The sequence below is a fragment of the Oncorhynchus mykiss genome, chromosome 5, assembly GCF_013265735.2.
Source record: "Oncorhynchus mykiss isolate Arlee chromosome 5, USDA_OmykA_1.1, whole genome shotgun sequence".
Classification (NCBI taxonomy): domain Eukaryota; kingdom Metazoa; phylum Chordata; class Actinopteri; order Salmoniformes; family Salmonidae; genus Oncorhynchus; species Oncorhynchus mykiss.
In genome coordinates this window covers 57,038,381-57,063,274 of record NC_048569.1, presented here as the reverse complement: position 1 = coordinate 57,063,274, position 24,894 = coordinate 57,038,381, and the positions used below count along the sequence as shown (strand labels likewise).

The 24,894-nt window shown below is 44.2% G+C and overlaps 1 protein-coding gene across 1 annotated transcript; it reads right to left on the bottom strand.

Moving 5' to 3' along the window:
• Positions 1–1,884: 1,884 nt before the first annotated feature.
• On the bottom strand, positions 1,885–24,158 carry nwd1 (NACHT and WD repeat domain containing 1). Its single transcript, XM_036979052.1, has 20 exons — positions 23,858–24,158; positions 17,103–17,188; positions 16,844–16,960; positions 16,079–16,427; positions 14,476–15,820; positions 13,830–14,033; positions 13,451–13,610; positions 12,446–12,563; positions 12,088–12,282; positions 11,571–11,918; positions 11,257–11,379; positions 10,953–11,158; positions 10,519–10,782; positions 10,275–10,392; positions 8,552–8,700; positions 7,704–7,983; positions 4,994–5,370; positions 4,695–4,871; positions 4,487–4,592; positions 1,885–4,315 (listed from the first exon to the last, which is right to left on the bottom strand). The coding sequence occupies exons 1-20, from the start codon at positions 23,964–23,966 to the stop codon at positions 4,008–4,010; spliced, it is 5,139 nt and encodes a 1,712-aa protein (XP_036834947.1). The 5' UTR covers positions 23,967–24,158; the 3' UTR covers positions 1,885–4,007.
• Between the last annotated feature and the right edge of the window lie 736 nt (positions 24,159–24,894).

Here is a 24,894-nt window from a genome sequence, read left to right as displayed (position 1 = left end):
ATCCCACAAAAAAACTGTGGGAAAAAGCTGCCTAAATATCCCCAATCAGAGACAACGATAGACAGCTGCTTGGGAACCATACCAGGCCAACATAGAAATGAAAAAACTAGACTACCCACCCTTATCACACCCTGACCTAACCAAAATAGAGAATAAAAAGGATCTCTAATGTCAAGGCATGACACAATCGAAGCTGCCTACTGAAGACAGTAGCTGAGCTCCTTGCTTGTTACCATTGTTTACAATATCACTGTGACTTAGCCATACGTACAATATTGCTTTCTGTATATTGGAAAGCCATAGATAGATTATGGTAAATAGTAGTACCTGTAATTATCTCAACACTGTAGTTCTCTTTATGGTGATTGCAGAAAGTAAGTAATACCATCATGTCTTGCAACTGTCCTAGCCTACTACAAGGTTGAAAAATCATTTCTGTTGTCAGTTTTTAGGGATATTGGCTGGCAATCCTCCTGCAGATTGCAGCTGCAGGGCTTGTTTTCCTATTCACTGACAAGGTAATGTTAGGACCCTGAAAGCCGGTATTTTGCTGAAAATTGCATCCCATGCAAAGCCAAAGCAGAATTGAATTCTCTGCATGCCACCATTTTAGAATAAAGGTTTCACCAAAATTAAACTAATTTGCTTGTAGGTATCAGAGATCACTGAGATGTTTTCTGGTGTTCTTTCAGGTTTTGGAGAGGACTGAAAAGTTGATGAAAAGGCAATCGGGATGATTTGGACTTGAAAACATGTTATTGACTTTGTTCTGAAACAGGTTAATTACACTGGTTCAGTTGGTTGGAGCATGGTGCTGGCCATATAAATAGAATTACTAGAATTGTGGATTTGATTTCGTTATGGGCCTCATATACAGAGTATTTGTGTATTGGTGTGTTCGGATGAAAGAGTCTGATTAATGAAAATATGACTATATTATAACATGATCGTTAAATGGGGAGAAGGGCATCACATGAATCATTAATAATGTACTAATTACTAAAGAATGACAGTATATAAATGACCTTTGGGAACAACCTTTGCTATGAAAATGAAATGAGAAGAAATAGACCACAACACTACGCACTGCATACTGACAGAACAGTGGACAGCGGACTGCTGAAATACTTCCTGTATTAGCAGAATCCAAGAGAAATTTAGCACAACCTACTATCATAGAACAGAATGATAGAACTGCAGTGAAGCAACTCAATCTAAACCTGGAAATGTTTAAATCAAGTTTATTCACTATAATTCATGAGTTGGCTTTGTATCAGAATCAGGGGTTTTAGAGCCAGGCCGGAACAAAATCCTGCGCACCCAACAGTCATGCTCCGGAATGTTATATCCACGGTATTTCCACAGACAGTGTTCAACACCATGTGTGGCTATGAGGCCCAGAGTATGGAGCGGAGTTCGACAGGGGGCGAGCGTGTACACCGCTGGCTGCCTGGATAAGGTTGTGTGGTGGGGGAGACAGAACCTCTTCTTAATGGGGGGGATTACCGTGAGTCTGCTCTGTTTAGAGGTAAGACATGGCTCAGTAGTTCACATTTGAATTCGATTGGGGAAAAACATGTTTAGTTTGCTTGGCTGGATATTCTAAACATAGTCGATCCCGGAGAAGTGCAGATCAGACAAGTGCAAATCCCTTTCGAGTGAAATAGCAGTCCCAAATTAAATATATTTGTTTTTACTTGCTCTGGATGTCTTTATGCCCCAGTTAAGGCAACAAATGTCATTTTCAAGTCATTAGGAATCAACTGTATGTAGGACCAGTAAGAGGATGGCACATACAAATATACAATTATACCATGTAGATTTTTAGTAAATTGTCAGCTGCAGAGGGGCCATTAAAAAAAAAAACACAATTAGATTAGCTCTCCAATAATATATTTAATCACATTTCAAGATATACGTTCAGTTGAGAACAAGCAGAAGCCCATAGGAAGCTACACAAGTCACAGAGAACAGGAAGGCAATGCTTGACATTGGAAAAGCTCTAAAGAGCTAGTGTTCACGGAGTGGATGAACATGTTGATTAAAACGTTGCGTGAGATCGTGTTAGCAAAGAGGCTGGAGAAAAATAACACAGACTCGGGAACGAGTCTTGTGTTTCTTTAAGGACACTTGAAATAATCATGACCATGAAAAAGCATATCATTTAAATATGTATTTGTGTTTTGCATGTGTGTGTTTTTTTTGTGTAATATGTTGGTTATGTTAAAGATTAATTTTGGGGGGGGAAATTGTCTATACAAAAAAAGAAAGGCAATGCTCTCTAAATAAACAGAAAGACGGTGCTTTCAAAAGGACTTGAAAATATGAGTGATTGTACGGCATGTTTGTAGAATGCCCAACCTTATTTCTCATCATGTACCAAGTTTTTGTGTCTTTTTCTTGCAAGCCGTGTATAAAGGCCCAACAGAGGGGAAAACAAGATGGTGGAAGAGAGACTTCCTTCACTAGAGAAAGACTAGACAGCAATGTTTGGTGCCCTGCTTCCTGGGACTTCAATAATAAATGAGAGGGCCCTCCTCTTGGTCCATTGGAGTTGTTTAGCAACAACTTTGAACAGAAGTAGTCTGTACGCACTGTGAATCTCTGTACTTTAATGTCAAAAGATTGTTCAAGAGAGCGCCGGAAGGCAAAGACAATAACTATTTTATATATGATTTCCAACAACAGGAAATGTCAGAATATTTTATTTTAGCATTCTACAAAATATGAACATTTCTACACAGAGTGTAAAAAACATTAGGAACACCTTCCTAATATTGAGACACACCCCCTTTTGCCCTCAGAACAGCCTCAATTTGTCGAGGCATGGACTCTACAAGGTGTCGAAAGCGTTCCACAGGGAATGGCCCATGTTGACGCCAATGCTTCCCACAGTTGTGTCAAGTTGGCTGGATGTCCTTTGGGTGGTGGACCATTCTCGATACACACAGGAAACTTTGCAGTTCTTGATCCCCTCACACAAGTGAGCTTGGCACCTACTTCCATACCCCGTTCAAAGGCAAGACAATCTTTTGTTTTGCCCATTCACCCTCAATGGCACACATACACAATCCTTGTCTCAAGGCTTAAAAATCCTTATATAACCTCTCTCCTCCCCTTCATCTACACTGATGTAAGTGTGTGAAGGAACAGTTTATGGTTTGTGCTTTTCTAAGAACCAATTTGACGGATTGATCGCGCCTGGGAGGTATCCTCACAATCAGTATAAGCAATTTGGCAGTATGCCCAGAACATTGCTTTGAGAACTGAAAAGGGTATCTCGGTTTCAAGGTCTTAGCTTGGCGAGAAGAAGCCTTGTGAGGTATTGGTTGGTCACATGCATGAACCAAACGTTAATGATTAATTAATTATGAATAAGCTAAATCATGCAAATACAACTATAAGAGAACTAACGGGACTGCCCCGGCAGATCTCCCAAACAACGTGTACTATTGTGCATTAAGTTGGTTGGAACCTCTCCAGTTTACTGATAATAATGAGTAATTTAATGTTTGACTGAGTCCCTGGTGGTAATTTCCATGACAAGTGGATTTAGCAAGTGACATCAATAAGGAATCATAGCTTTCACCTGGATTAACCTGGTCAGTCTATGTCATGGAAGGAGCAGGTGTTCCTAATGTTTTGTACACTCAGTGTACATGTGTGCTTTGTACAGCAACTAGCCCTTAAATGTTCTGCATATTGATGCTTTTATACATAATCACGGCATTTTGTAACAGTTTGTATATTTGTCATCTCTACGTGTCATGTGATGAACATGTGCTAACACAAATTCCTACATTTCACAGAATGTTTTATAATAAGTAATGTGCATAGCTGATTTAAAGCAAGTGAATTGAGCTGACAGACATAGCCCCTATTTTCATATAATTCAGTGTGGGAAACTGAAGTCAACTTACTGTATACAGTAGCAGCACACCTTAGGACCGTATATGACACTAGATCTCTACAATTGACACTATGTCTGTAATGTTATGTCAGTTTCCTTACAACAGTTGGCATGAGTGAGAGGGTTTGCTCTTGAGCATCAGGGCCATGAAGTTAAACTGAGCGGGATTGTACTCAGGGATCTCTGTGATGACGCTGTGAGGGCTGTCTGCACTCTTCTGCCGGGACGTGACCCTGTAGTGTGCGTTGACGTTCCGGAGTGGGTTATATTCCGGACAGACGCCATCCGGACAGCGGAATCCTTCCTTGATGACGTAGCCCAGCTGAGAGATTGCCACAAAGCCATTCCTGTAGGTCAACATTTTGGTGACAGGAGCGTAGACATACTGGACGAATAACAGACTCCCTGGGACAAAAAAAAATGATACACAATATGTAGTGTTCATTTGTGTATACCAATATGGGAATGATATATGGTTTGAAATAGTAGCGAGCAACATTTATTTCTAATAGTAGTAAACAAACAATGTAAAATAAAATAAAAAAACTCAAATGGAGAAATGTAGTGAGCACATACCACTAGCAACATCCCAGACTTTAATAGTTCTATCCTGTGAGCCAGTGAAGACGTGCTTGTCACTCCCAGAGAACGCTGCACAGAGAACCCCTTCAAACAAGAACCCCTGTATTTCAAAAGGTCCAAACACATTTATGTCAATGAGTCAATCTGAGGTGTGTCTGAAAAATAGATTCTCCCTGACTAGACCGTTGACCTTTAACCTGACCTTGTACTCCATGGTGTGATCCAGCACCAGGGGGGTCAGCCCCCACAGCCTCTGCACGGCGTCCTCTGAGCCCACCAGGGCGTGCGTCCCCCAGTTGCTGGTCGTCACGCAGTTGACCCTGCTGCGGTGGCCATCCAGGGTGGCGGTTGAGGCGGACTTGAAGTCGTACATGGTGACCTTATATTAATAAGGAGACAGGACACAATGCTAGCTTCAGCAACATCTTTACTAAGTTAAAACAAAATATCGTGTAGGCCTACAGAGCATTATGGGTAACGTCGGCAAATGATGCTACAGACCTCCCCACAGGCCGTTCCGTACAGCAGCCTACAGTCTGGGAGCAGGGCCATGGAGGAGACGGGCGAGTGGAGCAGGGAGAGGGCAAACCTCGCGGAGGGCCCCTCCACGCTGGGGAAACTGTCCCTGGCCGTGATCTCAAACAGACACACTGAGTCCTCGTAGGCCACGGCCATGTGCTTCTCCTGGCCGCCAATGGCCATGCAGCGCACCGTGGGCAGGGTCTCAGGAGGTGGGATGCACAGGGTCTCTTTGGGGAAGGCTAGGGGGTAGATGAGGACCGTGCCAGTCGTGAGGCCACAGAAGAGGAGTTTCTTGTTCTGGGCCAGCTCTAGGCAACACACCTCAGCAGAGACGGCCATGGTGTCAGTGGAAGAGCCTGAGACAAACAGGAGAGAGATTCTCTTTAACAGGCCCCCATTGTCAAATACAAGCAAATATTCTCCATGTTGCATGTGGATATTGAAAACATACAATGAGACATGTTCGTTAGCCCCTCTAGGTTCACATTATACACTCACATTTGTAACATTATTTCTTATTCTTTCTCTATGATAAATACAGTGGGGAGAACAAGTATTTGATACACTGCTGATTCTGCAGGTTTTCCTACTAACAAAGCATGTACTTTTTATCATAGGTACACTTCTTGCTTTTCTTTTCTTTTTTTTACCCCTTTTTCTCCCCAATTTCATGGTATCCAATTGTTAGTAGCTACTATCTTTTCTCATCGCTACAACTCCCGTACGGGCTCGGGAGAGACGAAGGTTGAAAGTCATGCGTCCTCCGATACACAACCAACCAAGCCGCTGCTTCTTTAACACAGCGCACATCCAACCCGGAAGCCAGCCGCACCAATGTGTCGCACCAACCGTGCACCTGGCAACCTTGGTTAGCATGCACTGCACCTGGCCCGCCACAGGAGTCGCTGGTGCGCGATGAGACAAGGATATCCCTACCAAACAAACCCTCCCTAAACCGGACGACGCTAGGCCAATTGTGCGTCGCCCCACGGACCTCCCGGTCGCGGCCGGTTACGATAGAGTCTGGGCGCGAACCCAGAGTCTCTGGTGGCACAGCTGGTGCTGCAGTACAGCGCCCTTAACCACTGCGCAACCCGGGAGGCCTATCATAGGTACACTTCAACTGTGAGAGACGGAATCTAAAACAAAAATCCAAAAAATCACATTGTATGATTTTTAAGTAATTAATTTGCATTTTATTGCATGACATAAATATTTGATCACCTACCAACCAGTAAGAATTCCAGCTCTCACAGACCTGTTAGTTTTTCTTTAAGAAGCCCTCCTGTTCTCCACTCATTACCTGTATTAACTGCACCTGTTTGAACTCGTTACCTGTATAAAAGACATCTGTCCAAACACTCAATCAAACAGACTCCAACCTCTCCACAATGGCCAAGACCAGAGAGCTGTGTAAGGACATCAGGGATAAAATTGTAGACATGCACAAGGATGGGATGGGCTACAGGACAATAGGCAAGCAGCTTGGTGAGAAGGCAACAACTGTTTGCGCAATTATTAGAAAATGGAAGAAGTTCAAGATGACGGTCAATCACCCTCGGTCTGGGGCTCCATGCAAGATCTCACCTCTTGGGGCATCAATGGTCATAAGGAAGGTGAGGGATCAGCCCAGAACTACACGGCAGGACCTGGTCAATGACCTGAACAGAGCTGGGACCACAGTTTCAAAGAAAACCATTAGTAACACATTACGCCGTCATGGATTAAAATCCTGCAACGCACGCAAGGTCCCCCTGCTCAAGCCAGCTCATGTCCAGGTCCGTCTGAAGTTTGCCAATGACCATCTGGATGATCCAGAGGAGGAATGGGAGAAGGTCATGTGGTCTGATGAGACAAAAATAGAGCTTTTTGGTCTAAACTCCACTCGCCGTGTTTGGAGGAAGAAGAAGGATGAGTACAACCCCAGAACACTATCCCAACCGTGAAGCATGGAGGTGGAAACATCGTTCTTTGTGGATGCTTTTCTGCAAAGGGGACAGGACGACTGCACCGTATTGAGACGAGGATGGATGGGGCCATGTATCGCGAGATCTTGGCCAACAACCTCCTTCCCTCAGTAAGAGCCTTCAAGATGGGTCGTGGCTGGGTCTTCCAGCATGACAACGACCCAAAACACACAGCCAGGGCAACTAAGGAGTGGCTCCGTAAGAAGCATCTCAAGGTCCTGGAGTGGCCTAGCCAGTCTCCAGACCTGAACCCAATAGAAAATCTTTGGAGGGAGCTGAAAGTCCATATTGCCCAGCGACAGCCCCGAAACCTGAAGGATCTGGAGAAGGTCTGTATGGAGGAGTGGGCCAAAATCCCTGCTGCAATGTGTGCAAACCTGGTCAAGAACTACAGGAAACGTATGATCTCTGTAATTGCAAACAAAGGTTTCTGTACCAAATATTAAGTTCCGCTTTTCTGATGTATCAAATACTTATGTCATAAAAATCATACAATGTGATTTCCGGATTTTTGTTTTAGATTCCGTCTCTCACAGTTGAAGTGTACCTATGATAAAAATTACAGACCTCTACATGCTTTGTAAGTAGGAAAACCTACAAAAATCGTCAGTGTATCAAATACTTGTTCTCCCCACTGTATATCCCTATGAACTTTTGCTTTGACAATTTTCAAGTAGGTCATATTTTTCACCCAAACATAAGGTGCACATATGTATTTTTACCTGTGTGACAATTCCATGTAATCACTTCTTTCTGGCCTACGTTTCTAACATAGTATACCGTGTCGCCATCTTTAGTGAGGGCAACCTGAGGGCACCCGGCTGGAATGCAGCAATTGGGTCTCTGCTGAGGGTTGTTGGGTGAGGGCAGATGCCACAGCTTCAGGTAGTAGGCTGAGGAGGAGGCGGAGACGACAGTGCCCTCATTCAGAGCCAGAGTGGTGACAGGGGCATCCATGCCAAGGAAACAGTCAAGGAGGTTTCCCGTGGTCATAGACCACACCTGTAAAAAGCAGAGTGGATCAATGTTAGCCTGGTCCCAGATCTGTTTGTGCTGTCTTGCCAACTAGTAGGTGCCGGGAGCACCGGTTCGTGTCAAGAACTGCAACGCTACTGTGTTTTTCATGTTCAACAGTTTCCCATGTGTATCACGAATGATCCACCATCCAAAGACATCCAGCTAACTTCACACAACTGTGGGAAGCATTGGCAGTGCAACTCAATACACTCTGTGTATATTTGGGGCACAATTTAGAAACGTAGGATATCACAAGGCCACATTATCTAGGGATGTTTCATCAAAGTTGTAGCTATACCAATAACAATGGTAGTTGGCAAAAACACACAAACAGATCTGGGATCAAGATAAGACATTTGGATCAAAGTTCGTCATTGAGAACAAGTGACTTCTTTGAATAAGCCCAGTATGTGACTTGCCATCTATATCCTCTATATTGCCATCTATATCAATGCCATCTATTATCAGTAATAATCAATAACTACAGAACAGTCTAGAAACAAGTTGTATACAAGTGCATCATTTTCATGGGTACCAATTAACCAATACTGACCCGTATAGTCTGGTCCTCAGAGCCCGAGATGACCACTCTGCTGTCGCTTGACACACAGGCACACAACACCGTGTCCTCGTGGTGCAGATCCAGGAAGCTCTGGACACAGTCTGACTCTCTATGGAAAAGGACCAGTGTCCTCTCACAGCCTGTAATGATATGAATATTACTGTATATAATAGTCTTTTGCCAGACACTTTTCCAGTTAGCATATTCAGTATATGTGGCCTAGCCTGGTCCCAGATCTGTTTGTGCGGTCTTGCTAATTCCTATAGTCAAGAAGTCATCAAGACAACATGAACTGATCTAGGACCAGGCTATACAGTGCACTCGGAGAGTATTCAAACCAAAGGACTTTTTCCACATGTTGTTATGTTACAGCCTTAATCTAAAATGGATTAAATCTGTTTTTTTCCTCATCAATCTACACACAACACCCCATAATGACAAAACAAAAACGGGTTTTTAGACATTTTTGCTGATTTATAAAAAAACAGAAATACCTTATTTACATAAGTATTCAGACCTTTTGCTATGAGACTCGAAATTGAGCTCAAGTGCATCCTGTTTCCATTAATCATCCTTGAGACGTTTCTACAACTTGATTGGAGTCCACTTGTGGTAAATTAAATTAATTGGACATGACTTGGAAAGGCACACACCTGTCTATATAAGATCCCACAGCTGACAGTGCATGTCAGAGCAAAAACCAAGCCATGAGGTCGAAGGAATTGTCCGTAGAGCTCCGAGACAGGATTGTGTCAAGGCGCAGGTCTTGGGAAGGGTACCCAAACATGTCTGCAGCTTTGAAGGGTCCACAAGAACACAGCGACCTCCATCATTCTTAATTGGAAGAAGCTTGGAACCACCAAGACTCTTCCTAGAGCTGTCTGCCCAGCCAAACTGAGCAATCGGGGGAGAAAGGGCCTTGGTCAGTGAGATGACCAAGAACCTGATGATCAATCTGAAAGAGCTCCTGAGTTCCTCTGTGGAAATGGGAGAACCTTTCAGAAGGACAACCATCTCTGCAACACTCCACCAATCAGGCCTTTATGGTAGAGTGGCCAGACAGAAGCCACTCCTCAGTGAAAGGCACGTTTGCCAAAAAGCACCTAAAGGACACTGACCATGAGAAACAATATTCTCTGGTCTGATGAAACCAAGATTGAACTCTTCGGCCTGAATACCCAGTGTCATGTCTGGAGGAAACCTGGCACCATCCCTACGGTGAAGCATGGTGGTGGCAGCATCATGTTGTGGGGAAGTTTTTCAGCAGCAGGGACTGGGAGACTAGTCATGATCAAGGGAAAGATGAATGGAGCAAAGTACAGAGAGATCCTCGATGGAAACCTTCTCCAGAGTGTTTAGGATCTCAGGCTGGGGTGGAGGTTCACCTTTCAACAGGACAACGACCCTAAGTACACAGCCACACCTTTACAAACATTTACAAAAACTGTTTTTGTTTTGTCATTATGGTGTATTGTGTATAGATCGATGAGGGGAAAAAAATATTTAAATCCATTTTAGAATAAGGCTGTATTGTATCAAAATGTGGAAAAAGTAAAGGGGTCTGAATACTTACCGAATGCACTGTATGTGGCCCATATGGGAATGAAACTCTACTCCAACCCCCTGAACCATAGAGACACAGAGGTAGGCTACATCGTGTCAATGCCATTCATGGGGTTCCTCCTAAGGTCCTCCTGTACTGTAGTACTGCTACCTGCCAAAAGTATCCTTTCGTCATCTGAGGCGGAGAGGAAGGTTGCACAGACTGGAAGCTCTGTGACTGTCTGTCTCAGAGTCCACTGTGACTGTCTGCCCTGTACCGTGCTGGAAACCTACAAATGACAGATGGTCGAACAGAATGCGATGAGAAACCAATTATGCCATTAAAATCAGAAATACAGTCTATCTAATAGGAAATTGAATCATCCTCCTCCAGGACATGTTTCGACAATCTGTACCTGATAGAGAAAGCCCTCCTTGGATGCTATAAGTAGTCGGCCATTTCTTTGCAGTGTAAGGGTTGCCGTCAGCGTCAAACTATGTGAAGATTTTTCCAAATGTATCTGCGCTGTCTTGTCCTCGGCAGATGGGTGGGAAAATGTGACAAGTCCTCCGTCTGAGAGGGAGACGACCATTCCATTCAAAAATCCAAGAATAATGGAGACACCGGTATCTTTGACTTGGAAGAGTAGTTCTGTTGTGTTAAGATGCCATACTTTCCCCTGCAGGTAAAGCAGAAGCGTTACTGATGATAATATCTTTTTGTGAGTACATACTGTAAATATAAAAAGGTTGGTTAACAAAATGATTGAAAATATGCATTTGAAGGAAAACTCCTCAAAGAAAATGTATTCGATAGAATACAATTAACCCCTTCACATGTATGTCATACCTGGCCTCCAGAGTGAGTGAAGACAAGCGCCCTCTCCTCAGACACATGGATGTGTGTGGTGGAAGGTAAGGAGTTAATGGACACCGCCTCCTGGGTACAGTACAGCTGCCTGCCACTCAGCAGGCTCCACTTCCTCAGACTCCCGTCAGCAGCCAATGAGAGACAGTGAGTGCCGCTGTCAATCACTCTCACTGATAGCACCTTAGCTGAAGAGCAGAATGTGGATACGCTTGACAGTGATTAATTACAAACTCAAATACCTTTCCTTAGAAATACACACACACACACACACCTTCGCCCTCACCTGTGTGTCCCACTAAGGTTTGGATGACCTCTAGATCATTGAGGTCCCAGGCAATCACCTTCCCGTCCTCTGAGCCTGCCAGCAGGATCCCTCTCTCTGGGCAAATATCCAGAGCTGTGACCCCTTCAGACAGACAAGACAAGAAGCTGTCCTTAAGCACAGATGTAAGATCAGCTTACCCATGCCATATCCTAACTTTAACCATTGGAGATGTGAAAAACAGACTGACATTAGATCAGCATCTGGTGGCTACTTCATCCTACTCCTGGGCTCAATTGCAATGAACAGGCGAATCCTACACTATGTGTACAAACCTTTCTGGAAACCAGCAAGCGTCGTCTTTAGCGCTCCCCCTGGAGGCTGGAGGAAGGTGCACTTGGGGACAAGGATGGGGTCGGGACAGCACGAGAGCCAGTCGTGACACTGGCAGCAGAGTCGTCCTATCAGTGAAGGGTACATCTCAGCGAAGGAGTGGAGCCTGGCCAAGACCTCTGTGTAGAAGAGGGGGGGGTCTTTGGAGAGGAAACATAGTATTAGAACAGAGTGAGATAGTTGGTGAGACAGTGTGAAGAGAAGGCTCTCCTGATACAGTATCACCCAACCACCCACCCATCCAAGTATAATGCCAATGTTTCTGGTTCCAAGCCAGAGGGACGAGAGTCATCAATAACCTACCCTACAGTTAGCACTCATTCTCTTTTGATCTATGATTTTTTTTGTTGTTGTTGCATCGCTCGTAAATATGTGAAATAGTGATCCAGCTACTTTACCTGAAACCGGGCAGATTTAAACCCAACAGAACGTGCATTAATTGAACATGTAACACTCAACTACGATACCACCCCCCCTGACCCATCTGACCCATCTGGCCATCTAGAAAGTCCAGGGTGGGCTTGAGGAGAATGAAAGTGTCTCGGATCAGTTGAGTCTCGGGGCAGTCCATGAGCTTGGTGCAGAGGGTCAGGTCCTCAATGACACTGGCCACTCCACAGGTCAGAGTCTTACAGTACAGCCACTCACTACTGCCTGTGGGGCAAAGAGTCGCAGCTTAAAGGTAGACTTCGTAATATGACATCATCATACACAGTAAGACAACATCCTGACATCAACAATAAGACAATTCAAATCAGCCAAGTCTGTCTGCCAGTATTGGCTCTTCCCACCATTGACTTTTGCACTGTGGCCTTACCTATGACCTCCTGGCGCAGCTCCTCCCAGAGGCCTGCGTGGAGGAGGTGGTAGGGCAGCTCCTGCAGCTTTTTGACATTTGCCACTCCTTCAGCGAACCACAGAGGCTGAGGGGGCACCTTGGCAACATGCCAGGGGAGAGAGTAGACAGGTGTACGTTAATGATTCAACACGACACAAGTAGCCCGCGGAAACATTTTCACTATGGAAACACGTCCGGTTAGCTTCAAGGTAGTATCAAAAACAACCGTCCATTTCATTAAATGGAAAACATGTCCTCTTGTGCATCTCTATCAATTGTTCTTCCTAAGTTTCAGATCTTATTTACTGTGATATTTTTTGTGTTTTTTGTGCTCCCTCTAAAAAAAGTGTCAGAGACTTTTATCCAGCTCAAATGGACCACACACACACACACACCACACCGAACGTTGATCTACCATTCATCTGCCGTTTGTTCGTGGAAGTCTGTTTTAGTTGACCACCCTGGTGGACGTCTGTCTGACTGCAGACATATTCGCGTGATTCAACCGGTAAAATCCGTTTGCACTTGGTTTGCAAATCATGGCCGTCACTCTTTTGAGGTGCTAAGGCCTTGTTTGCGTGGCGCTACAGAGGGAGGTGCGGACAGCTCAGTACATCACTGGGGCCGAGCTCCCTGCCATCCTGGACCTCTACATCAGGCGGTGTAAAAAGAAGGCCAGGAAAATTGTTCATGATTCCAGCCACTCAAGCCATAGACTGTTCTCTCTGCTTCCGCAAGCCAAGCGGTACCGGTGCATCAAGTCTGACACCAACAGGCTCCTGAACAGCTTCTATCCCCCAAGCAATAAGGCTGCTAAATAGCTAACAAAATGGCTACAAGGACTATCTGAGTTGACCCTTGTATTTTACACTGTAATGACTAGAGGAGTACACCGATTATTATTGAAAACACATCTAAGGGTTCTTTGAGGTGCCATTCTATGTCATCATAGGAAACTGAACTGAAATCCCATCATTCTGTTACCTTGCGGTCAGCGTCCAATGTGGTCGTCAGTGGGGGTAGGAGGACAGCTTTGAATCGGCCTTGGCTCCAGCTACCCAAGAAGTACTCAGCAAGGACCCTGTGTCTGTCAGCCTGCTGCTCTGACCTCTGGTACCTCTCTCGCACAGTTTCAGTCAACAGCCTATTACCATATTAAATTGCACAGACAAAGTACAGGATTGGAAGTTCTGCCATAAGCAGATCAATACAAGAAGTATTGTCTACTACTGGACTGGAAGCATGCTCAATGGAAAATCTACATTATTAAAATAGATTTTTAGCAAAAATAAATGGCTTAATCTGAGTTTGGAACCCCAGCCCCTAAACCTGTTTGGCTGAGATATATAGAGAGGATCTTTACTTGTGGTGGAAGTCGAGCACCGTGACGCCATTGGCCTGTCCCTCCACGAGGAGTTCTCCCAAGTCGTGCCTGAGGCGCACCCACAGTAGAGGGGGGAGGCGGATGAGGGAGTGGTTGGGGGGAAGCCAGTACTGGTAGACTTCAGCCAGGACATTGTCATCAAGGGACAAGATATCACGCAGCTCTGCCTCTGATAGACTACCCCTGGAGAACAGAATGAGTAATAATAATTTGGAAAATAAATCATTATAAATAGAAGGATGGATTTTTCAGTTTCTAACCCCAATGTATGATAAGGGGGGGGGGGGATACGGCAGCTTTTGATCTGGGAATTCGTCATGTGGATTGTCTGTAGGTTAAAGTATTACTCTGGCTTGATATTCCAGTGGTCTATTGATTGAAATATCAATGTTGTATTGTCGGTTAATGCACCAGATGTGTGTGGGCGTGTGTATGTGCGTCACAGGTGGCTGGTGGCACCTTAATTGTGGAGGATGTGCTCATAATAATGTCTAGAATGGAAATAAATGGAATCATACACATCAAACACGTGTTTGATACCATTCCATTCCAGCTATAATGAGCCGTCCTCCCCTCACAAGCCTCCTGTGGACTATGCATCTGTGTGTGTACACGAACACCTCACCTAGCAGAAACGATATATCCCAAAGCTGCGCCAACCAGTTGCTTCCCATGCCTCTCCTCAAGGGCCTGGAGTAGCTGTGACATCACTTCCTGTGCACTACTGCTCGGGGCCAGGTCAGTCACGGGTGTATAGGACGCCCATCGCCTGGCCATGTCCAGCAGTAGCTTCAGATGCAGAGGATTTCCACTCAGCTGAAAGCTACACAGTACCACTTCACACTGTTCTGGAGTCAGGCTTCGTTGCACTTCCCTCATGTAGGCATTCATGATCTCTCTGCCCTGGTCACATGATAGGGGTTCTACTTCAAAGAAATTTCCCGGTACTTCGACTGTTCTCCGAAGGTTAGCCAAAACTGGAGAGCCTGTATCTGCGGTGGACACCACCAAATGGACATTGGGGGGGATGTCTTTGGGTAGCCAGTGGAGTTTCTGGCCCTGGGTGGCTGAAGACAATTGGTCCAAGGAGTCTAGTATCAGAAGAAGTGTGTCTCCTCGCTCCGACACCTCAGCTAGAAGGCCATGGAAAAACCTCACCAGGTCCTCACTCGTGTGTGCTGTTATTGGAGTGGGAGGTGACAAACTGAACACAGAGCAGATCTGGAAACAGACACTCTGGAGGACACGGCCCAGGTCGGAGCTCTCTGCCGACGTCCCCAGCAACCTGAGCACCACCACAGCCCTGGGGTCCAGGAGGCCACGCATCTCCTGTGCCAGCTTGCAGAGCAGCGTTGTCTTTCCCACACCTGGTGGCCCATGCACCACCAGGGGCGTGTGGCGGGTGTTGGTGTGCTCCCACATGGCCAGACAGATCTTCCCAAGGAGTCCCTCCCTGCCGCGAAATACGCCTGAACACTTCCCGGCACTCAAAGCCATGTGGTGACTAAGCTCCTGGAGCAGCCAACCTCGGTCCTCTTCCCCCTTCCTCTGACTTGCATCTCCTCCTCTTGCCCCATTCGTCCTCACTTCACCAGCCTCCACTGACGAACCAGCACCAACCCTCCTGCGAATGCGGGCCTTCGTCTGGGACACGAGCTGCTCGCAGAGGCTCTCCAGGTACTGGGCATGCTCCTTGCAGCTGGGCTCGATGGCTCCCTTGCACAACTCCACACTGTGCAGGTTGAGCATGCCCGGCGAGGCAGCGAAGAGACGCGACTTGAGGCCCGAGAGGAGTTCCTGAGCCTCGGTATCCAGCAGGCCATCAGCCGTCACATCCATGTACTGGGCCAGCCGCTTCGGGCCGTCCTTCTTACGCAAGTGAGGTAGCTCCCGCACGAAGAGGATGGCGGAGGGCTCGCTCTCGTCCCCATCTGGAATTCGCAGACCCTCCTCTATCTCATGCTCCGCCACTATGGAGGAGGGAGAACACCAGAAAATGGGTTGATTGGTTCTACAAAATGTGGATTTTCTACAATAAGTTACAGCTAATGAGCAAATAAGCTACCAAGTCATTGCGAATAAATAGTAGTTTAAGTGGAAATGTAACTAGAAAGCCACCAAGACTGAATCTAGCAACACTTGTCTACACATCACAAGGCAGAACATAACAGGTTTTTAGCTTGCTCCTATTCTAACATGACTGGTCCAAGACATTGGCAAGCTCTGACCAGATTTGAAGAACTGGTGTTTTTGTTCAACCGTTATATCCCCGTCTTTTTCAGCCTGCACGGCCGCAGTGCGTAGGAGCTGCAATAATCGAGCCTCTGTGTAGCGCCAGGAAATGACACTGTCATCCTGTAGCGGCCTTCTCTCAGGCTGAAGGTCATTGTAGTGGGGCAACAGAGTTGTGATTGGCTGAAGAACGTAGACAGGCGGAACAGCATTGTTGTCTTTCCTGAACCATTGGTGGAGAAGCCCCACCTGGTCCTGTGGTAGCTTGGACAGCAGCACCTCAAATTGTTTTCCTGGGAGGACACGGGGGATAGGGCGGTGGCCATACCGGTTCCCCAGCAGAGCCTTGAGAACAAGGGAGACATATTGAATCAAATTAAATCAAAACACATAACACCCTGCTGGAATTATATATTTCAAGAACTATTGAATTCAAGGAAAAGAAGAGCCAATTAACATTTGTGCAGGGTTCTCCAACTCCTGTCCTGGCGAGCTAGTAGGTGTGCAGGTTTTTGACCCAGCACAGTAGACAGCACTTACATCCCACTGGGTACACTAGTTGAATCAACATTGTTTGCGCATCATTTCAATGGAATTACATTGAACCAACGTGGAACAAACGTTGGGATACAGGTATCAAATGATCCATCTTCAGTCTGGGCCACAGTTATTTCATGTCATGGGTTAGAAGAAAAGCCTGTAGCTCTCCAGGTTCGGAGTTGGACCCCTGTGCTAGAGGAACAGTATTGAACAACACTTACAATGAAACTTGGTCCTACGGATACTTTCCTGCAGGCCTCGATTTCCTGAAGACACAGTTCTGTGGTCATGTGGTCCACAGCAATTGCATCCTGGAGACCCCATCTCATATCCACAACCTTCAGGGATAAAGAACTAAATACAGAAGTTCCTCCAACAACACTAACATCACACTTCTCCGAATAATGATCTCCGAATTCATATGAAATTAGAATGAATTGACATGTGTCTGATGGCGGCCCGTAATGTACTGCTACTCACCTCAAACACTAAGCCCAGACTCTGACAAAAAGCTTGAAGTTCAGGATAGGTTTTGTCCAATAAGGCATTTCTTTCACTGCTCATATCTGCCAACGGTCACATCAGGTCAGAAAACACACTAGGTTTGCAGTGTTACCCAAAACTAAACACAAGGCTATTCACCGAAAGATTACAAATTAGCAGGGGTGCAACTTTCACTGGGGACAGGACCCCACATTCTGAAATTGCATTCCCCCCCCCTTGGAATGTGATACAAAACGAGGCAACGTGTGCTTCAGGACCATGCGGACACCTCTGAGCGGTCGGGTAGGTTGTTATATCCTCCCAACTTCTAAAACCAAAGTTGCGCCCCTGCAAATTCGGGATATGATTCTTTCAAAACAGATACAATGGCTGGGCCGTTGTAGTGATGATGTAGCATCTGCTAAATAAGGAATAATCACTTCTCTGATAAATTCAGTTGCAGCCAAATATATTGGCACCGTTGCACTTTTCTTAAATAATTCACTATTTCTTTTAAAATAAGTTGCCATTGAAAAAAACTGTCTCCACATCTTGTTATTGTATTTTTGTAAACTTAAGTTTTAATTTAGAAAATAAAGACAAATGCATGGACAAAGTTATTGGCACTCCGGAGCTTGTATTTGGTTGCACAGCCTTTGACCTAGATCACTGCCAACCAAATGCTTTTATGGAGCTACTAAGGAGCTTGCTGCACCATTCTACTGGCATATTTCCCCACTTTCAGCAGCAAAGTTCTTTAATTCTTCAATGTTTGAGGGATACCCTTCAACTGCTGTTTTCAGCTCTCACCATAAGTTATGGATGTGATACCTCTTCGAAATATGGGTGTGGCTATGATTGGTAAATTGAAAGCAGACCACTACCTGAAATCTACTTCAGGTCATTTAAATAATCCATCCAAATTTTGGCAAGTAGTGAATGGTTTGGAGTGCAAAAAAGATACACAAGCTTCCAAAACAATTGTTGGAAGACACACAGATTGTAACTGAGAGAACCTCCACTCTGACAGCATTTTCTAGATGCAGGCAGTTTATTTGAGAAGGTCAAGGTATAATTGAGCCCCCTATGAATTTACCTGACACCCCTGTGCTCTCCATCGCCAGGTTCCCTTTTCATCCTTCTCTGTTTCAGAAGTGTGTAAAGCCCTGAAATAAATTGATAGAAAAAAATCCCCTGGCCCTGATGATCTAGACCCCCACTTCCTACACCTAGCTGCAGGCATCATTGCTCTCCCTTAGCATGTATTTTTAACCTTATGCTTGATGATAAGGAAATCCCCAAGTTATGGAAATCGGCTTTTGTATTGCCTCTCCTGAAAGGTGGAGATCCTTCGCTACTTGACAACTATCGACCCATATAAAAATTGTCTGCACTGTCTAAGGTATTGGCATCTTTAGTAGGCAGCTGAAGGCCTACCTCCAAGAAAATAACATCTTAAATGGAATGCAATCAGGATTAAATCTGGCCACAGCACTGATTCAGCAACATGAAGGCTTTAAATGACATCCACTGTGCTCTTGACAAGAAGTTACATTGTGTGTCTTTATTAATTTGTCGAAGGCATTTGGCACTATGGACCATGCTGTGTTAGTGCAAAGGTTAAAATGTTGTGGAATTACTGGTCATGGTCTAGATTGGTTTATAAATTCCCTATCAAATCGTACACAATGTGCAATGGCGCATGGTTGTAAATCTGAGTCCAAAGAGTTGCGCTCAGGTGTTCTGCAAGGTTCTATTTTTGGCCCACTGTTGTTCCTTTTGTATATCAACAACATTGGGGATTATATTGAAACAGCAGATGTTAATTTTTATGCAGATGATACTGTTCTTTATTCAAGGGATAGTAGTTTACCTTAAGCTTTTGAAAATGCCCAAAGAGCATTTATCATCATACAACAGAATCTGTATGATTTAAAGCTGGTTCTGAATTCAGGTAAAACAAAATGCCTGGTATTTTCAAATGCCAGGCATGTTTACAAATCATGTCATTGCTATATTGGCTGGGAATACTATAGAGCAAGTCAAAGTGTACAAACATTTGGGTGTGTGGGTTGATGACAAGCTGAGCTTCCATGTTCATGTGGAGAACTTGATAAGGAAGCTCAAGCTGAGCTTCACTGTTCATGTGGAGAACTTGATAAGGAAGCTCAAGCTGAGAATAGTTTTTTTTACCGGCATAAGGGTTGTTTTTCTCTGGAGGCCAAGAAGGAGCTGGTACTATGTACATTACACGTAGATTTAGATTTTAGTGATGTTATATATATATATATATATACACACACACACATACACATACACACACACACAGTGGGGCAGAAAATTATTTAGTCAGCCACCAATTGTGCATTTTCTCCCACTTAAAAAGATGAGAGAGGCCTGTAATTCTCATCATAGGTACACTTCAACTATGACAGACAAAATGAGAAAAAAAATTCCAGAAAATCACACACTAGGATTTTTAATGAATTTATTTGCAAGTTATGGTGGAAAATATGTATTTGGTCACCTACAAACAAGCAAGATTTCTGGCTCTCACAGACCTGTAACTTCTTCTTTAAGAGCCTCCTCTGTCCTCCACTCATTACCTGTATTAATGGCACCTGTTTGAACTTGTTATCAGTATAAAAGACACCTGTCCACAACCTCAAACAGTCACACTCCAAACTCCACCATGGCCAAGACCAAAGAGCTGTCAAAGGACACCAGAAACAAAATTGTAGACCTGCACGAGGCTGGGAAGACTGAATCTGCAATAGGTAAGCAGCTTGTTTGAAGAAATCAACTGTGGGAGCAATTATTAGGAAATGGAAGACTCCATGCGAGATCTCACCCCGTGGGGTCAAAATGATCACAAGAACGGTGGGCAAAAATCCCAGAACCACACAGGGGGACCTAGTGAATGACCTGCAGAGAGCTGGGACCAAAGTAACAAAGCATACCATCAGTAACACACTACGCCGCCAGGGACTCAAATCCTGCAGTGCCAGACGTGCCCCCCTGCTTAATCCAGTACATGTCCAGGCCCGTCTGAAGTTTGCTAGAGAGCATTTGGATGATCCAGAAGAAGATTGCGAGAATGTCATATGGTCAGATGAAACCAAAATATAACTTTTTGGTAAAAACTCAACTCGTCGTGTTTGGAGGACAAAGAATGCTGAGTTGCATCCAAAGAACACCATACCTACTGTGAAGCATGGGGGTGGAAACATCATGCTTTGGGGCTGTTTTTCTGCAAAGGGACCAGGACGACTGATCCGTGTAAAGGAAAGAATGAATGGGGCCATGTATCATGAGATTTTGAGTGAAAACCTCCTTCCATCAGCAAGGGCAGTGAAGATGAAACGTGGCTGGGTCTTTCAGCATGACAATGATCCCAAACACACCGCCCGGGCAACGAAGGAGTGGCTTCGTAAAAAGCATTTCAAGGTCCTGGAGTGGCCTAGCCAATCTCCAGATCTCAACCCCATAGAAAATCTTTGGAGGGAGTTGAAAGTCCGTGTTGCCCAGCAACAGTCCCAAAACATCACTGCTCTAGAGGAGATCTGCATGGAGGAATGGGCCAAAATACCAGCAACAGTGTGTGAAAACCTTGTGAAGTCTTACAGAAAACGTTTGACCTCTGTCATTGCCAACAAAGGGTATATAACAAAGTATTGAGATAAACTTTTGTTATTGACCAAATACTTATTTTCCACCATAATTTGCAAATAAATTCATTAAAAATCCAACAAATGTGATTTTCTGGATTTTTTTCTTTCTCATTTTGTCTGTCATAGTTGAAGTGTACCTATGATGAAAATTACAGGCCTCTCTCATCCTTTTAAGTGGGAGAACTTGCACAATTGGTGGCTGACTAAATACTTTTTTGCCCCACTGTATATATATGCAGGCCTCAACCACCACCCTGAGAGCACTTGATTCAGTATATCATGCGGTCCTCAGGTTCATTACAAATCAAAAACGTCTTACACATCATTGTGATCTCTACAGCGCTGTTGGCTCGTCGTCATTGACCTAGCGTAGGCTTAAACACTGGTATACACTGATTTATAAGGTCATATTAGGTAAGATACTATTTTCTCTGTTCTTTTTAATCAGGTCGGTAAATAAATACAGTGCCTTGCGAAAGTATTCGGCCCCCGTGAACTTTTCGACCTTTTGCCACATTTCAGGCTTCAAACATAAAGATATAAAACTGTATTATTTTGTGAAGAATCAACAACAAGTGGGACACAATCATGAAGTGGAACGACATTTATTGGATATTTCAAACTTTTTTAACAAATCAAAAACTGAAAAATTGGGCGTGCAAAATTATTCAGCCCCTTTACTTTCAGTGCAGCAAACTCTCTCCGGAAGTTCAGTGAGGATCTCTGAATGATCCAATGTTGACCTAAATGACTAATGATGATAAATACAATCCACCTGTGTGTAAACAAGTCTCCGTATAAATGCACCTGCACTGTGATAGTCTCAGAGGTCCGTTAAAAGCGCATAGAGCATCATGAAGAACAAGGAATACACCAGGCAGGTCCGAGATACTGTTGTGAAGAAGTTTAAAGCCGGATTTGGATACAAAAAGATTTCCCAAGCTTTAAACATCCCAAGGAGCACTGTGCAAGCGATAATATTGAAATGGAAGGAGTATCAGACCACTGCAAATCTACCAAGACCTGGCCGTCCCTCTAAACTTTCAGCTCATACAAGGAGAAGACTGATCAGAGATGCAGCCAAGAGGCCCATGATCACTCTGGATGAACTGCAGAGATCTACAGCTGAGGTGGGAGACTCTGTCCATAGGACAACAATCAGTCGTATATTGCACAAATCTGGCCTTTATGGAAGAGTGGCAAGAAGAAAGCCATTTCTTAAAGATATCCATAAAAAGTGTTGTTTAAAGTTTGCCACAAGCCACCTGGGAGACACACCAAACATGTGGAAGAAGGTGCTCTGGTCAGATGAAACCAAAATTGAACTTTTTGGCAACAATGCAAAACGTTATGTTTGGCGTAAAAGCAACACAGCTGAACACACCATCCCCACTGTCAAACATGGTGGTGGCAGCATCGTGGTTTGGGCCTGCTTTTCTTCAGCAGGGACAGGGAAGATGGTTAAAATTGATGGGAAGATGGATGGAGCCAAATACAGGACCATTCTGGAAGAAAACCTGATGGAGTCTGCAAAAGACCTGAGACTGGGACGGAGATTTGTCTTCCAACAAGACAATGATCCAAAACATAAAGCAAAATCTACAATGGAATGGTTCAAAAATAAACATATCCAAGTGTTAGAATGGCCAAGTCAAAGTCCAGACCTGAATCCAATCGAGAATCTGTGGAAAGAACTGAAAACTGCTGTTCACAAATGCTCTCCATCCAACCTCACTGAGCTCGAGCTGTTTTGCAAGGAGGAATGGGAAAAATGTTCAGTCTCTCAATGTGCAAAACTGATAGAGACATACCCCAAGCGACTTACAGCTGTAATCGCAGCAAAAGGTGGCGCTACAAAGTATAACTTAAGGGGGCTGAATAATTTTGCACGCCCAATTTTTCAGTTTTTGATTTGTTAAAAAAGTTTGAAATATCCAATAAATGTCGTTCCACTTCATGATTGTGTCCCACTTGTTGTTGATTCTTCACAAAAAAATACAGTTTTATATCTTTATGTTTGAAGCCTGAAATGTGGCAAAAGGTCGCAAAGTTCAAGGGGGCCGAATACTTTCGCAAGGCACTGTATAAATTACAGTCCCATTCTCATTTCCTTTTATCAGTACCAAGAATTAGAACAGGTTTTGGTAGAAATAGTTTTAGTTACTCAGGTCCTGGCACTCTCTCCTGAACATTAAAACATATGATTATCTAGTCTTGTTGGTGGAGTTTATATGTAAATATCATATAAGAGTGTAATTGTCTTTAGGACAACAGTTTTTTAGTCGAGACATTTGTGGGGGGGGGGGGTTTTAACGTAACATGCAATTGTTGTACTGTATGTGTGTCTATAGTTTTGTTTCATGTTGTGACAGTGTATGCTTTGTTCCCCCTGCTGCTATTGGACCAGGTCTCTCTTGAAAAAGAGATGTTATCTCAATGAGGAAAAAACCTGTATAAATAAAAGGTCCAAAAAAAATCAAATAATCATCATCATCATCCGGACTCTTCGATGGTCACTCCAGAGCAGTCCCGTGTTTCATAATGAACCATCTCCAGGGTGCACACATCAAAAATGGTTCAAAGAGAGATGCTGGACTGTTCTGGTGGGCCAGATCTGAATCACATCCATAAATTATAGCAAGAGCTGAACACAGCAGTTGGTGGAGGGTACCCCTCAAATATGGAAGAATCAGTGGAAAAGCTGCAGCAAGCTTATTGATGGCTACAAGAAGAGTTTGTCTGAAGTTATCTTGGCCAAAGACTGTGCAACCAAATACTAGCTCCAGGGTGCCAATAATTTTGTCAATGCCATGTGTCTTCATTTTCTATTTTAAGTTTACAAAAATAAAATTGGTTATGCAATGTTGAAAATCCAATAAGGTGTGGGGACCAAAGGTTTTCTTCAATTTCAAATTATTTTAGAATAGGAAATTATTTATGTTCAAGGGTGCCAATATATTTGGCCGCAACTGTATATGCCTTGTGTTATAACGCGAGGCTGAGCCCATGTTACAATGAACATACTGAACCCATACCATTATGAAAATACTGAGCCCAATGCCATCATGAAAATACACCCACCTGTAAATGTGGAGCTGACAAAGACTCGGACCACGTTGGACCTGAGCTTCAGTCCTTCAGTCGCCTGGCCTTTGAGAACCTCCATGAGTGCTCCTCTTGGCGATGCCATGGTCCTCCTCACCTAGCACTGTCCCAGGCTAAAACCTCCCTCTCATCTCACAATGACCCACAATAATTGCTCAGCTTCCAAAAGTCATCAGAGAAGCATGTGAGCAGACTTATCTATTCTGACTGTAAGCATGTACTTGTGTTACAGTTTTTAGATAATTATTTGAGCATCCAATCCAATTGCCCCTTGTTCCTTGTGCTTCATGTTGCAAAGTGAAATTAGATGAGAGATACACACCTGAATGTTTTTCCCCCTCTCCCGTTGAATCCTATTTGTCATATCCTTGGAGATCAAGCTCTCCAAGGCAACCTTGGGCCCTGTTCAAATATTTTCAAATTGCACCCTTCGTTTCTCTTTTCCTTGAGGTAATCACCGGTGTAACACTAGCGGGTAGGTGAAAGCCACGGTTTCTCTAAAATAGCTCTCCCCCACCCAGTCAGTGATTGCATTGAGGGGAGGAGGGTAGGATGCCCTTTCAAAGTATTGGAGCAGGGCCTTTGTTTACGAATGGTGCCTTCCTGGGACTGGAGGTCCCTTAGGGTAAGGAAAGGAGAAGAGGGAGTTGGCTGTTGCCTTGCAGCTGAGGCTCACCTTTAATGACATGGGGGAGAAGGGGCAAGACTAATAGAGTGTTTTAATATACAGTCATTGGTTTCAACTTATCAGACTGTAGCATTCTCCAAGCACTTTTAGGAGCTGACGGGCTTGATGCCACTAAACAAATCAATTATCAGAAATCTCAGAAACTGAGCTTTTATTTTATCGTGGGAACACTTAAGAATATTCTGCAACAAGGGTAGCTTTGGATTATACTTAAGCATATTTAATGCCTCATGAAGCTTTTCTGAAATATCCCATTATTTATACTTAATAGAAATAAGATATTTCAGAAAAGCTTCATACAGAAGTATAACCTGGTTATAGTTGC